Here is a 15,983-nt window from a genome sequence, read left to right on the forward strand (position 1 = left end):
ATTTCTCTGACAATTCCACTGAGTTTGTTATCATTTTCCCCGGGAATGGAAGAGAATCTTGTAATACACTGGAAGCACAAGATGATGATCTAATGTGAAATTCACCCTTGCCTGGCCTACCAGTAGCTCTCTAGTGGAGCAATAATCAGATGACCACACATTCCCAGTTATGGTGTAAGATCTAAAATTAAGGTCCAGTATCTCATGCTATAAAATCAGAAGGGCTTCAAGTGGCCTAATCGCCAAAGCTTCCCTCCCCACTCTGTTCTCATGAATGAGGTTCCCTGGCTAAACAATCCTCTGTACTAAAGGACCAGGCACAGGTCCTGCCCACCTCTGGGGAGGTTTCAGCTCCTTGCCAGTCTGTGGGTTTATTCAAACAAGCCAATCACAACTTCCCACAAGAACAGGAGAAGTTCCACCCTCTTGATATTACAAAGCCTGCCTCCCAAAGCCCCTAGTTGTTTACTGGGTTCCTGAATGCAACCCCCATGTTGTCTAGCATGGATTGCATGCAGTATCCCTGAGTGACGTGGTGTCTTCCTCCCCTGGGTTGGACAATAAACTGCTGTCTACATAATAAAAACAAAAAAAGGGTGGCAATTCCTGATTCTATACAGAGATCAAGTTTTCCATTCTTACATAACCCCACTACTACTGTAGGAAGAAGTATTTCAGGAGAGAGCCTAGGAACAAGGAGCCACTGCTCAAATATCTATGCTGAGTTTCTCATACTACCGCACATCAACATCATACAATCAATCTGACAGGCTAAATGGAACAAGTGCGGGGGGGGGCACAGCAAAAATGAGCCCTGGAATCAAACTATGCAAATGTAATTCAAAAGTACTGTCTACTATGTATACCCATGAACTGAGAAAATGAAGTGTCATTTAGGGATTCAATTCCTGGCAAAACTCAGGTCTCTACTGACTGATCCAAAACCAAGCTGTGATTAAAGAGATACACAGCTCCAGGGATAGCATCAGGAACCCTCTCTGCACTTGGAATGTGGGCTGTTAGAGGTCAAAGATTATATCTAACCACCTCCATTCCTGACTCTAACCCAGTGCCTGCCAGAGAATCTGTTCAATGGAAGTGCTGAGCACACAAACAAAAAAGGGTTTTACTCTGTGAAGTACTCAGAAAACAAATGACTCAGGCCTCTCCATGTTCAATGAAGCTGACGGATTGCCTGGAACATTAAGGCTTCCCACACAGTTTGACAGGGGAAGGCTGAATTCTCAAGTGTGAATTGGAACATTTGACACTGGGTCACTTCCAGCTGCTGCCTCCACATACTCCAAAGGCCCTCCAGAGCCCACCTAAGATGTCTGTTGAAGACAGGCCTCCCCCTCCCTGACCCCATTACCCATGTGCCTTTAAAAAGGGACCACATGTACTGACTTTATTCCCAAGGGCAGGTTCTTCTGTACTTACTGATCCTTCCTAGTAGACAGATGGCAAATGATCATTTCAGGAGCTGTGGAAGTAAAAGGAGCATCTATTAAGAGACTAGGCAGCTGGAATTCATGCCAAATCCTTCACTCTAAGGCTTCAAAGTAGAAGGGAGCTAAAACAGGGAAGAAGAAACCAGCCACCCTTCCTCACTATCCAATGGGAAGAGATATGGATGACTATATAATTATTACTGAGCCCAAGTTTCATCTGCATAGTAGAAAAGACTAGAGAAAGCCAAAAACCATCACAGAGCTGGGAGCATGAGGCCACAGGGTGCCAAAAGTCCAAGTTGGTAACTGGAAGGAGGACACTCAGTTCTTCCTGCTCCAACTTGGGATCCAATCTCCCACCTAGATTCTCAGCAAAGACACATGGACACCAGCCACCTTAAAAGCTAGGTTTGTATTTCTGGTTAGGTTCCAGGGTGGCAGAACTCTGGAGTTGTACTATAGCCAACCTGGTCCCCACCTCAGCTTGTCTCCCGCCTCCCACAAAGATAACATCTTACAAAACTATATTTACAGATTAACCAGTTAAAAATTAAGGGTGTATACAAAAGTAGAGAGCAGAGCCAAAAATATCAATGCGAGAAAGCTCTGGGAAAAGGGACACTGTATTCCACACCGGAACCTGGGGGCAATGTATTATGTACCAGGCAAGGAGAAGTGTAGCAAATCTCAGTGCCAATTTTAGGGGAAACCAGTCACTCCAGGGGAAGAGTGGATGGGGAAGAGCTACTAGCTTTAATATTACAAAGTCTTAATTATACAGCCACCCTTCTTCTGTCACATGGATTCAGAACCAGGTGGTGAGGGAAATAAGGTCTCTGACAAGCCCCATAGGAAAAGGAAGGGCTCAGAAGGCGTAGCGAGTCCGGATGTCCTCAAGCTTCTTGGACACCTCAGGTGGGGTTCGGTCCAGTTCTTCAGAGACATTCTTTTGTTTGTTGGGCTCCATGGAGTTGAATTGCTCACAGAGATCTCCATCAATCACATTCTAAGGCATGAAAAAATGGGAGGAAGAAAAAGCTTAGATGCCCAAAGAAAATGGCACATGCTAAAGCAGCAACTGCAAGGAAAGCATTTTATTCTCCCTCAGAAACCTGAACTACATTTACAGAGCCAGGAATACTATTCTAAGTTGACCCTTAGTAGCCAGAGTTCAGATTAGCAAAACTGGGTGAAAACTTTTCTCTGGCTATGGTCTGCCCTGAGCTAAGAGGTCTCTGAATATCACTAACTACTCCTCTCCCACATTACTGCCTCCATCAATCCACATCCTCAATGCTCCTTCATTCAGGACTGTTCCGATTTTTAAGGGAGGGAGGCCCAGAGAAAAAGACTGGTTAAATATGCTGAGGATCCCCTTTTTCAACTCGAGTTTCCAAGAAAGACCTACCTTAACAGGGAAGTAATAGGAACGAAAACTGAGGTGGTCTCGCCCACAGAGAGGGGGATGCTCAGACCGGAGGTGCATTTCCACATGCTGGAAGAAGTCATGGTCCTGGCAAAGAAACGAAGAATCTGTCACTAAAAGAAAAAAGTGATTTCAACTACTAGTCTACAGTTTCCAAAGCACAATGAACAGAGAAGCTATTGATTTTTACCACCAAGGAGATGTTAAGCATCTAACTGCTCCTCATGACCACAGGTTCTCCTGCTACAACAAGATAGCTAAAACCTGAAAGAAAACCCCTTCGTATTTGCAAAACATGAGAGAAAACACCATATGCAAAGAGTGGTTTGTAAAGTCAGATTCCTAACCACAGCTTCCTTGGCTGCAATTACATAAACCAAATCTAGCCAAGCCAAGAGCTGACTCTAGGAGGCATTAAGTGCCCAGTCCACACCATCCCGTCATTCCTGGTCTGTGGGGTTTTGTTCTGGGGCTTCAGCCTCTGACTAACCAAACCCTGGTACAGTATACAACCAGATGGCTTTCCACAGGGGGAGAAAAAAAAATTCAAGATTCCTATCTCCCCAGGCACTCCTGTCACCTTATAAAAATTGTACAACACTCCTAGTTGCAGACGGAGACAAAATGGATTGCCCTCTTAGGCAGATTTAGCACCAAGAAACAACCTTGGGAAGGCAAAAGCCAGACCAGTGTGGAAGATGTCACCTCATGGGATGTGAACGGGACAAGGATGCCAATTCCTCCTGACAAGGTGGTATAGACAAGCGATTCTGAGCCTCCAGGGATCAGCGTGGTCTTCTGTAACGAAAGTACTGTCTCGCCCACGTGATAGTTCATGATCACTTCTGCCTGCAAGTTGAAACCAGAATAGTGACTATATGTGCCCTCAGGAGCATGCTCTAGATTCCCAAGAGCAAACAGTGCCTCCAAAGGCCAGATTTCACCACTTTTGGAAATTCAAAAATTACTAAAATTTAAAAATACTTTGAAATGTCCTTAGCATTTACTTAGAGCTTAATGCCCTCACAAACATGCTGAAGTTAGATCATTTTTGATTTATAACTACAAAACCTTTTTGTTAAATTATCAAGTCTGCAAAAAGAAGAAAAGAAAAGTATAAAAAACAGCAATCTCTAGGCTTGCCCTCTAAAATGGATCTATTTTTAAAAGTCCAGAGATACAGAAGTATATATCTACAGGAGAAGAGTAAAGCCCAGGGCATACTTCAGAGAAGAGCTGGTTAGTATCTGGAATGAACCTGTGCAACCATCCTTTCTAAGGAACCCACTATGCAGAGATTTATACTGCTAAAATGTCTCAGAAAAATTTCTCTTCTATTGTCATAAAAATGGGATAGTAACTTGGTCACCTTGTGTCAAACCCACCATGCATGGGAGAACACTCAACATAGTCACACGCACTGTGGATAATTCACTAAAGAAATGTTTCCTCGGTGAGGGTCATGAAGAATGTGCTACACAGGCTTGTGCCCCTCCTTTGCAGTCCCTTCTGCAATCTTACCTTCTGAGAGGCCCCGTTGAGCAAACCCCGGTCCCACAGGGCTTTGTTTCCAGTGGGATCCTCATCCACTTCATCATTGGTGTTAGGTGGGAGCCTCACCTACAATGAAGTGACACAAATCACAGGGCTGGGTCCTGAACCTATTCACCTCGGTCACCAAGCAACGTTTGCCCCAGGTCCTTGCACGCAAACCTTGGGGCCCCGAGTTTGACAGGGGCCTGAGCCCAAGTCTCCTGCACCTCTTTTGATGTCCGAGGAGTGACGAACTCAAAAGCAAAAAACTCCAAAAAACAAAAAACTAAAGAGCATAAATGGAGACCACAGAACATAAACAAGAAAAGCCAGACTGGGCTTTAAAAGATAAGCCAAAATTTTGGCAAAAAGTAAAAATAAATATTAGTCCTTAGCTCAAACTAAATCTATCATTATTAAATCATGTTGCATGGGGATGAGAGAGGCGAATGGGGTGTGGGTAGGGGAAACTTAAAGAATTTTATACCCATTTTTACTTTCCATATCAGAGATCACAGTCTTGGGTCATTGGCTTTACCACAAACAAACTGGGGCAGCCTTCCTATACATCACTGTAACCCAAGTAAACATCAACTTACGACACAAATGTTGCCAAACTTGTCTGCCCCAGCCACAGTATCGTAGTCCAGGAGGCTAGCTGTTGTGACCCATCGGGGGTAGGTATCATCAGCAAAGATGATAAGCTGGTTCTCATTACGCTTGTAGCGAACCCAGATGAAACTTTCCTGGACATCAGATACAATTACCCTATGTCCAATTGTCTGGATCCCAGAGATGTAATTGGCGATATGCTGGAAAAAACAAGGACAGCAATGGGTGTAACCTTGGGGTGCAGTATCAACAGAAAGTCCAGGTTACCATGACTGCAGCATATATATGGTCTGAAGAATGGCACACACCAAAGAAGAGGAGTCAACAAGGAGTCAGCAATAAATTCCTAGAAGGTGGGAAAAAGAGCTAACCGGTTTTAATATAGTGGAAATATATGCCTGTCACAGTTAAATTCCTTACAGAAGCAAGGAGAGAAATCTGGCTCTTAGTGTAAAGAAGTCAAGAAACCCACCTACTCCTCCCCTTCTCAAGTCTCAAGGGCCTAATTCTTAACCTGGTATTGGAAGACAAAGAAGGTCCTGATAAAGACATATCATTCTAACAGTTGCTGTCCACCACCCCACCAGGGTCTCCATGTTTACCTTGTTCTCACACTTTCGGAGTAACTTCTTCTTTCCCAGGTCATAGACTCGCAGAAGCTTCCCCACACCAATCAACACCCTCCCCTGGAATGGGGCAATGGCAGCAGGGACCTCTTCCACTGGAGTCTGTGAGAGGAAAAACAGGTGATGCAGCTATTAAAATATACAGCCATACCTCCTCAACCCAAAATGCCTTCTACAGGCATCTGTCAGGAAGACAGACAGCAAGTGATCATCTTTTGCTCAGAGAAAATAAACCACACATACAACAGTCTCTATAAAACAGAGTATTTGGGTAAACACTCCACTTCCCCAAGTGGATCAATGCCACAAGTGAAAAGAAGTCCTGGTACCTGATGAACACTTCAGAACCCATGTGAATTCAACTGGCACCATTAACTAAATGTGAAGCCTCAATATCAGAAAAGTGACTGTGGGACATGGAGGGAGGGGAAAGAAGTGCTAGTTTAAGGGACACCTTAGTTGTAAGGGAGACACAATGAGTTTAGCACAAAGAAGCCTCTGTGAAGTAACTATTTCCTAGAGAACACTCCCCTTGTGGGACGCCTGGAGAAATCACATTCATGTGCTGTCAGTGTGGAAGAGAGAATAGGAATTTCTTCTATTTTAAAAATTATGGTAAAATATACACGACTTAATATTTAAACCATTTTCAAGTATATAGTTCAGTAACATTAAGCATATTCACAGTGTTGGATAATCATCACCACTATCCATCCCCAGAACTTTATTATCTTTCCAAGGGAAACTGTGTAACCATTAAACAGAAATCCACATTGTCACCCCTGCCCCGAGAATATTAATTCATTAGAACTGCTGAATTTTGGTTACAAATTGCTGCCTACTTAGTAAGACTAGAAAACAAGGGGCTACTTCAGTATGCATCTATTCCCCATGGAGGGTGGTTAGCACACAGGCCTCCTGTGGGACCAGCAAGCAGCAGAGCTTCACTGGAGCATTTTCCACGTGCCACCAAGAGATGGATCAGAAAGACCTGATCCACAACTTACACAAAAGTGGGAAAGTTTAGTAGGACCTAAGAACCAGGAAAACCACTGGCTGGTTCCTACCTTGTGCAAAAACTCCAGTTTTTCCCCATTGTTCACGAGCTTGTAGGTATAGACAAAGCCCCCGGCTACAGATCGGGGATTCAGTATCAGGTCTTTGGCCACACCCACCAGCACATACCAATCATCGCCAGTGTTGGAGAACCTGCACACAGCCACACTGCATTTACAGAGAAAGAATCAGGAGTCAGGTATTAGTCACAGCCCAGAGAATTCCCATTCCAGTCTTCAAAACTCTGTATGTCCTGGGTTCCTTACCTAAAAGCAGCTTCATTCTGTTCCAGCTGGACAAGGTCCAGTGTGTTCCCCTGAATAGGATTCATCACTCGGATCACAGAGGCCCACTGTCCATTGCCAGCCTTAGGAGCTCCAAAAATGGACTCAGGGAGGTTTTCATTGAGGAATGCTGCTGCCATCTCCGCAGCCAGCTCTCGCTCATCCTCCCCTGCTGCTTCTACCATTTCCTAAATCCAAAGAACCAAGGAAGAGTTGGTGTGTTCAGAGGTGGGTGCTGGGTGAGAAGTGGACAAGTAGCAAGAACACCTCCAGGGAGTGTTCATAATACACGAAGTAGCCAAATCTGTCCACCAAAATCAGGATCAAAGGGAGAGGTATACAGACAAGGGGAAGAGGAAAGATCACTAAGGGGAAACTAAAGAACTAACATCAGCTGTGGCGAATACTTGACTGGTGGTCTGAGAAACATGAAGATGAAAACACCTTTTTTCTATCTAACCCATCTGATTTCTCTTGCTAAGAGTACTTGTTTCCTCTTTTCTAGGCCAGGTACAGTTTTATATAGTTGGGACCATTTGTTTTTTGCTGGGAAATGGTTTCTGGAAGGAGCTGGTGTTGTGGGGAATACAAAAGCAGTCTCCTCTGGGCCCAATTTCAGGAAACAGATTGTTTTGGAAGTTCCAGGACTGGAGAACCGTTCCAGAGAAGTAGCTGAGTACTGAATAAACCCAGCTCAGCATTTTAGTCCTAAGTCACAAGAAAGCCTCTAAAACCAAGGACTGTGGTAAAGGGCTCTGCGTGAAGGACCTGAAAAGAGCCTAGATCTTCAAATATAACGAAGACTACAGCCATCAATTACACAGAGGTTTAAGCTTTTCAACACAATTTCACAGGAATGCCTTTTTATTGAACCCTGAAGGTTAAATGCATTACCTCTGCCATCTGCTGCTTCCTCTGAGCTTTTGTGGCCTCAGTGTAGGCATTATGGTCAGTCTCAATGATGATAAGGTTGTTACTTTCAGGGTGGATGACAAATTTCCTGGGTGTGTACTGCAGTGGAAAGGCTACTTGATTGAAGACAGCACCCAGCTTCTCCAATGCCAAAATCCTACGGCAAAAGGCAAGGAGTTAATAGGTCACCCACTCAGGACCAAGAAACTGGGGTTGAAATGGTCTTATAAGCAGTCACAGCAAACACGTCAATCCCTAAAGCTCTAATGTTGGCATTAGACAACAAGAAACAATAGCCTTCTTATCTAGATGATTACACGTTAAGAGACAAGGAGATCAGGGGAGGGCCTTTACTTTAGCAACAGCCCATCACTGTTCATGGTGATTCCAGTTTCCACCAGTGAAACCTACATTAGAACCCTCAAAGGATTTTTTATCCCTCCAATAATAATGTGACAGTGAAAAGTTAAAATTTCCTCTTGATTATTACTGACAAACCCTGATATAAGGAGTACAAATTCCAGGGCTTCCCTGGTGGTGCAATGGTTAAGAATCCGCCTGCCAATGCAGGGGACACGGGTTCGAGCCCTGATCCGGGAAGACCCCACATGCCGCGGAGCAACTAAGCACGTGAGCCACAACTACTAAGCCTGAGCTCTAGAGCCCGTGAGCCACAGCTACTGAGCCCACAAGCCACAACTACTGAAGCCCATGCGCCAAGACCCATGCTCCGCAACAAGAGAAGCCACTGCGATGAGAAGTCTGCACACCGCAACGAAGACCCAATACAGCCAAAAAAATAAATTAATAAAATTAAATTTTAAAAAGAGTACCAATTCCAAATTTGTTGTGAAGCACTGCAATTATCTGAACATATGTGGTACTTGTATGACAGTGTTTCATAAAATAAACTGGATGCCATCCTGAACGATAATCACCTAAGCTTTAGGAAATCCACAACGACGCACAAAGAGATGACAAGTATGAGTTCTACAACCTTTGTCAAAAGGGACAGAGATGTGGACTTCCCTGGTGACACAGTGGTTGAGAGTCCGCCTGTCGATGCAGGGGACACGGGTTCATGCCCTGGTCTGGGAGGATCCCATATGCCGTGGAGCAGCTGGGCCCATGAGCCATGGCCACTGAACCTGCGCGACCGGAGCCTGTGCTCCGCAATGGGAGAGGCCACAACAGTGAGAGGCCTGCGTACCGCAAAAAAAAAAAAAAAAAGGGACAGAGATGTGCATTAAGTCAAACTATAAGCAAAATGAGCAGAACCCAGATGCTCTTAAAAATATAGACACTTGGTCTCTAACAATGGAGTTTTATTTTTAATTTAAATATTCTTACAGATCATATACAATCTGACAGCAGACCTAAAAAACAATGGAAGATAGGAAAAACCATTTCAAAGTGCTGAAAGAAAAAAACAGCTAATTAAGAATCATTAAGGGACTTCCCTGGTGGCGCAGTGGTTAAGAATCCGCCTGCCAATGCAGGGAACATGGGTTCGAGCCATGGTCTGGGAAGATCCCACATGCCGCAGAGCAACTAAGCCTGTGTGCCACAACTACTAAGCTTGTGTGCCACAACTACTGTAGCCCGTGTGCCTAAAGCCTGTGCTCCACAGCAAGAGAAGTCACTGTAATGAGAAGCCCATGCACTGCAGCAAAGAGTAGCCACCATTCACCACAACTAGAGAAAGCCTGTGCACAGCAACGAAGACCCAATGCAGCCATAAATAAATAAATGAATGTATTTTTTAAAAAAAAAGAATCATTAAAAAAGAGTACACTATAAAAACCAAAACATCTTCTAATAGACTATGATTAACAACATTCCACTCCCATAAATATCCAAATATTCTGAGGGGATAATTAGCAAGGTCCCTTTACTTGCAGACATTAAATCAAATACTTTACCAACATGTGAGTAAAAAAAAAAAATCAACTGCTAAACATCAAAAACTGTCATTCTGCAAGGAAAAAAAAAGTACGGCATTAAAAAAACCCACAACCCCTGAGTTTTGATTCTTCTAGTCCAACCCACACACTGGCCTGCTTTCATAAAGGCACTCTACCACACCAAAAGGCAGACTCCAGACAGAGGGAGCACCTGCCCTAAGGGAGAAACATAACATGGGAAGGGACACAGATGCTCCCGTGTTGTATTCTTCCTTGGAAAACATGAGGCTAGCCAGCGTTTGTCAAAGTGGGGCATATACCACTGCTGATACCCAAGATGATTTCAGGCAGTTCTCAGATGGAGTTTTTTTTTTTTTTTTAATATTTATTTGGCTGTACCAGGTCTTAGTTGCAGCATGCAGGATCTAGTTCCCTGACCAGGGATCGAACCCGGGCCCCTGCATTGGGAGCATGGAGTCTTAACACTGGACCACCAGGGAAGTCCCTAAGATGGAGTTTTTAAAATATAATTCTTTAAAAAATAATTAGCCTTTTGTGTGCCAAAGGATACCACCAAGAAAGTGAAAAGACAGGACTTCCCTGGTGGCGCAGTGGTTAAGAATCCGCCTGCCAATGCAGGGGACACGGGTTCGAGCCCTGGTCCAGGAAGATCCCACATGCCGCGGAGCAACTAAGCCCGTGCGCCACAACTACTAAGCCTGCGCTCAAGAACCAACGAGCCCCAACTACTGAGCCCATGTGCCACAACTACTGAAGCACACACACCTAGAGTCTGTGCTCCGCAACAAAGAGAAGCCACCGCAATGAGAAGCCCGCTCACCGCAACGAAGAGTAGCCCCCACTTGCCACAACTAGAGAAAGCCCACGCGCAGCAACGAAGACCCAACACAGCCATAAATAAATAAATACCAAAAATAAACAAAGAAAAGAAAGTGAAAAGACAATCCACAGGAGAAAATATCTGCAAATCATATTATCTGATAAGGCAGTTGTATCTAAAACATAAAAAGAACTCTTACAAATTCAATGATAAAAAGACAACCCAATTAAAAAATGGGCAAAGGATCTGAATAGACATTACTCCAAAGAAGAACAAAGAGCCAATATAAGCACATGAAATGATGCTCAACATCATTAACCATCAAAGAAATGCACATCTAAACCACAATGAGATATCACTTCACACTCTCTAGGATGGCTAGAATCAGAAAGTCATATAATAACAAGTGCTGGTAAAGATGTGCAGAAATTGGAATCCTCAAACCTCACTGGTGAAAACGTAAAATAGTCTAGCCACTTTGGAAAGCAGCCTGGCAGCTCCTCAAAAAGTTGAACAGTTACCAACAATTCCACTCTTGCAGGTACATACCCAAGGAAAATGAAAATATACACCCACATAAAAACTTGTACGTGAGTGTTCACAGCAGCGTTATTCATAATAACCAAAAGTGAAAGTGAATGGTTCTGACAGTAAGTACTATGGACAGCGGTGTTTAAACTATGTTCCCAAGAATTCTTCTTTTATGTTTCACACAGCAGCCTTCCCTGATATTGTTCTGGGGGAAAAATGTTCTGCTGCTACAAAAAAAGTTTGAAAACCTGTGGAATTGTCAAAATTAATAAGGAATCAAGGAGATAGAGAGCACATGTCGATAAAACAATTAGAGGATACATGGATGAGGCTAGGCCTTGAAAGGCAGAGATGTGTGTGGGAAGCATTCCAAGGACAGCTGCAGAGATAAAAAACCAGGAAGGAATATATGGAGGTATGCAGGGAGAGTAATTCTGCTGGAGCATAAGGTATACAAAGGTGCTGACGCTTAGAAAGAGAGCGACAATGACTGAAAACTTCCAAAAGTCTTTGCAAACAAATCTGGCAGTTCACTTGATTAAGTACCAAGTGACTCATATATCAAGAGGTCAGAGTTCCATTGTAAACAGCCAACAGTTATAACCAGGACATGTATGACCAACAGTTATAACCAGGACACGTATGACCAACAGTTATAACTAGGACATGTATGACACTAGTGGCATTAAAGGGTTAAAAAAGAAAACAAACACAACCAACCGCCAGAACTCTAGACAGTCAAACTGAATAGGTTATTTTCCATCTTGCAATACAGACAGAGTTCACTCCAATGTGATCAGTGTAAATAATCTGTCAACCTGCAAAAGGCCTAAATAATTTATATTGGTTAATATTTAAGATATAACACTGCAAATGCAAGACAGAGTGAGAAAAGATTATCAGTGAGCCAACAACGCCTGCTCTAAAACCAATCCAATGGCATGGCCCTTGAAAGCTAGAATCTTAAATCTCAGAGACTGAACTACACTGCTGAGTATAGAAACTTGGCACTGAAGGTCTAAACAGAAGCTAAAACTCCCAAACACCAAGACTTGGCTACCAGGTACTTAAATCCTGAGCCAAATGAAGGCTTCAATTACAACACTAGTGCCATGGCAAAAAGTCAGCTCTCTGCAGCCTCTTGCGGGGCTTCAACTGTGGGGCTCTCTCACCTCAGGGTATTGGTGGAGATGGCCACAATGCCCTCAGGGCACTGTTCAGAGGCGAAGCCAGATGCAAACTCCAGGGTCTCGTAAGACAGGGGGGTGAGATGGAAACGAGATTGGTAAGAATAGCTCAACCATGAGCGGCTTGACATGGCCAACACCTGAGGAAAGAAAAACATCTCCAATAAGCTTGGGAAAAGCCCAAACATGGTATGCTAACCAAATTATCCTATCCCCAAATTTCAGTGTGCAGAATATCCCAAGGAATTTTAGAAACCTAAAGGGCTACCTTAAGAAAAACAGGCCTAGAGAAGAGGCAGTATGGCTTACTATTTGCTAAAAGCATTGGCTATTAGCCAGATGACCTACTAATCACTCAATCTCTGAGCCCCAGTTTCCACATGTGTAAATTGGGAATACTATCACAAGGCTGGATAGTTGCAAGTATTAAATGCAGTAACAAGTAAAGAACTAGCAGAGCACCCGGCAACACTGATATTCTTAGCTACAAAGGACACAATGTTTCCCAGCCTCTTTCACATTACACAGTAAGCCATGACACTGATACCAGGTTGCTCCTGGGTAGTGGTATCCTACATCGGAGGTTTCCAGCTAACTGTCAGTGTACTCCATTTGCTCAGCCTCAGGATTGAAGGGATCAATATTCTAACTCACCTATAACCAAATCATGGCACAGTGCCATGGAAATCCAGTTAAGAAGCTCTAGATTAAGGGACCCAAGACTTCCCACATGAAGGAAACTAATCAAGATAAAGCTAATGTCAACTAACTACAACACTGGTGAATTAATGACAGCAAAATTTATACCAAGGGGATTTTTCTCAGCTGATGCCACTAACATCCAAAAACACTATCTCGCCCCTTTCATTACTTACTGCCTCCTGGCCTTGCATCCGGACACGAAAGAGTTTCACAGGACGGGACCCCAGGTACCTAGTGCGGGTGTCAGACAGATCCCCAGTGACAGGGTCCAGGACTGTTCTCAGCAACACACCATTCTAATAAAAAGGAGAGGAGTGGTTAAAGCCAATACATAATGGAAGCTTCTTTAGCTACTTTAATTTCAGAGCAAATGGAAGGAAATGACTAGGTGGTTTAAATATATAGTAATCAGCCAGCCATTCATTCACTCTCTCCTAAATCACTCTCACTCAAATAGCTATTGAGTATTTACTAAGTGAAAAGCACAGTTACTTTTCACTGTGTATCCTTAAAAATATTTTTACCAAGTATGTTAAACTCTTCTTCATAATTTTAAGTTTTAAGATATATGCACAGTTTAATATCCACGCCTATTGTGGTCTCTAAATACCATTTCCCTTAAAAAGAATAAGAATCGGGCTTCCCTGGTGGTGCAGTGGTTAAGAACCCGCCTGCCAATGCAGGGGACACGGGTTCGAGCCCTGGTCCGGGAAGATCCCACATGCCACGGAGCAGCTAAGCCCGTGCGCCACAACTACTGATCCCGCGTGCCACAACTACTGAAGCCCGCGCACCTAGAGCCCGTGCTCCACAACAAGAGAAGCCACCACAATGAGAAGACCACGCAACGCAAAGAAGAGTAGCCCCCGCTCACCGCAACTAGAGGAAGTCCGCGCACAGCAACAAAGACCCAATGCAACCAAAAAATAAATAATAAATAAATAAAATTAAAAAAAAAAAAAAATAATAAGAATCCTAAGAGAAATGGCTTCTTCAGGTCTGAAGCAAGAATGTTCCAAATGTGTGTGGGGCACTTTGTTGTGCCAGGAAGAAGCCTCCAAAGATAGTGGGGTCATGTTAAAAGGACAAAGGAGCCAACTTGAAAGGGGAACTCCCACTCATCTAAAATGTGGCAATTTAGCATCCAAAACAACTACAATAGTTTGATGCACAAATATTATAAAATCTGCAAGTTCATAACGTTATTTAAAAAACAAAACAAAACAAACACTTCATCAGTCTTCACTGGAGTATGCTACGGCACCAACTCCTTACTCTGAAAATAAGTGAGAAAAGGGGAAAAAAATGAAATATTTATCCTTTCCCTATATGAACTGTACTTCAGGGTAAGCAAAGATATAAAGCAAATTTTGTTTCTAGAGAAAAGTTCCAGCTAATTGAAGAATGAAATAGAAAACCATCACTTCCCAACCCCTAATGAATCTAAGCAATGTGTATCACTGGCTGTTATTAAGTAAAAGATGGACAGGGAGCTTTAAAACAGGTCATTCAAAATAGATACTAACATTCTAACATCATTAAATTAAGTGGGACAACCAGACTTCATATGCCACCTGATATAATAGGAAAACAAATGGCACCTATAAAAATATTCTTGTCCCTCACCCAAAACAAATCTAATCAACCTCTTGGTCTGTGCTCTAATACTATAACCATCAAGCCACATGTGGTTAGTTAGAATTAGAAGTGTGCTATTAGGACTTCCCTGGTGGCGCAGTGGTTAAGAATCCACCTGCCAATGCCGGGGACACGGGTTTGAGCCCTGGTCCAGGAGGATCCCACATGCCATGGAGCAACTAAGCCCGTGCGCCACAACTACTGAGCCTGCACTCTAGAGCCTGCAAGCCACAACTACTGAAAGCCCATGAGCCTAGAGGCCGTGCTCCGCCAACAAGAGAAGCCACTACAACGAGAAGCCTGCGCACTGCAATTAAGAGTAGAGAAAATAGAGAAAGCCTGCGCGCAGCAACGAAGACCCAATGCAGCCAAAAATAATTTTTTTTTAAAAAGTGCTGTTAAGTGCAAACTACCAAATAGCAGATTTCAGAGACCTAGTTCTCCCCATACCCAAAAAAATAAAAGGGAGAAAACATAAAATATCTTAATTCTCTACTGACTACAAATTGAAATGATATTTTGGATATACTAGGTTAAATAAAACATTAAATTTAACTCCATCTGTTCCTTTTTTGTGGCTACTGAAAAACTTAAAATTAGACCTGTGGCTTGCATTATATTTTTAATGGATAGCATGGTCTAATCTACCCACCAGTTTGCAGGAAATACAAAGGATAAAGGAACATTAAACACACAAGGAATGACTGTCAAATCCAGAAGGTGGGAAATTCCACAAGAAAAGTGATCTGGTTTCTTTAAAAAAATTTGTTTTAACAGGTTGGGACAGTTATTAAAAGAAACATAAAAAGATAAATCAAGCAGATGAAAACTGTGGACAGCTTTATGTAGATCCCGAGTGGAACCAAATGTAAAAACATTTTTGGGAAAAGAAAAAAAAAGGAGAAAACTAGAATACGGGGCTATCAGATGACATTAGGGAATTGTTAGGGCTTCCCTGGTGGTGCAGTGGTTTGAGAATCTGCCTGCCAATGGATCAGACACGGGTTCGAGCCCTGGTTCGGGAAGATCCCACATGCCGCGGAGCAACTAAGCCCGTGTGCCACAACTACTGAGCCTGCACCCTAGAGCCCTCGAGCCACAACTACAGAAGCCCGTGTGCCTAGAGGCCGTGCTCCGCAACAAGAGAAGCCACTGCAATGAGAAGCCCGCGCACTGCAACGAAGAGTGGCCCCGCTCGCCACAACTAGAGTAAAAGCCCGCGCGCAGCAACAAAGACCCAACGCAGCCAGCCATAAACAAACAAAGGAATTGTTAAATTT

The 15,983-nt window shown here is 43.4% G+C and overlaps 1 protein-coding gene across 1 annotated transcript in view; it reads right to left on the minus strand.

Moving 5' to 3' along the window:
- Positions 1-1,844: 1,844 nt before the first annotated feature.
- Positions 1,845-15,983, minus strand: part of SF3B3 (splicing factor 3b subunit 3) — a 46,982-nt gene continuing 32,843 nt past the window's right edge. Inside the window, exons 16-26 of the mRNA XM_065898486.1 lie at positions 13,239-13,361; positions 12,349-12,503; positions 7,883-8,057; positions 6,971-7,176; positions 6,716-6,872; positions 5,625-5,750; positions 5,010-5,222; positions 4,399-4,497; positions 3,583-3,726; positions 2,860-2,964; positions 1,845-2,457 (exon numbers count right to left, since the gene is read on the minus strand). Of these exons, the coding sequence (XP_065754558.1) occupies positions 2,317-2,457; positions 2,860-2,964; positions 3,583-3,726; positions 4,399-4,497; positions 5,010-5,222; positions 5,625-5,750; positions 6,716-6,872; positions 6,971-7,176; positions 7,883-8,057; positions 12,349-12,503; positions 13,239-13,361 (1,644 nt within the window). The 3' untranslated portion in view covers positions 1,845-2,316. The remainder of the gene's footprint in view (positions 2,458-2,859; positions 2,965-3,582; positions 3,727-4,398; positions 4,498-5,009; positions 5,223-5,624; positions 5,751-6,715; positions 6,873-6,970; positions 7,177-7,882; positions 8,058-12,348; positions 12,504-13,238; positions 13,362-15,983) is intronic.

The sequence above is a fragment of the Phocoena phocoena genome, chromosome 20 (genome assembly GCF_963924675.1).
Source record: "Phocoena phocoena chromosome 20, mPhoPho1.1, whole genome shotgun sequence".
NCBI classification, from domain to species: domain Eukaryota; kingdom Metazoa; phylum Chordata; class Mammalia; order Artiodactyla; family Phocoenidae; genus Phocoena; species Phocoena phocoena.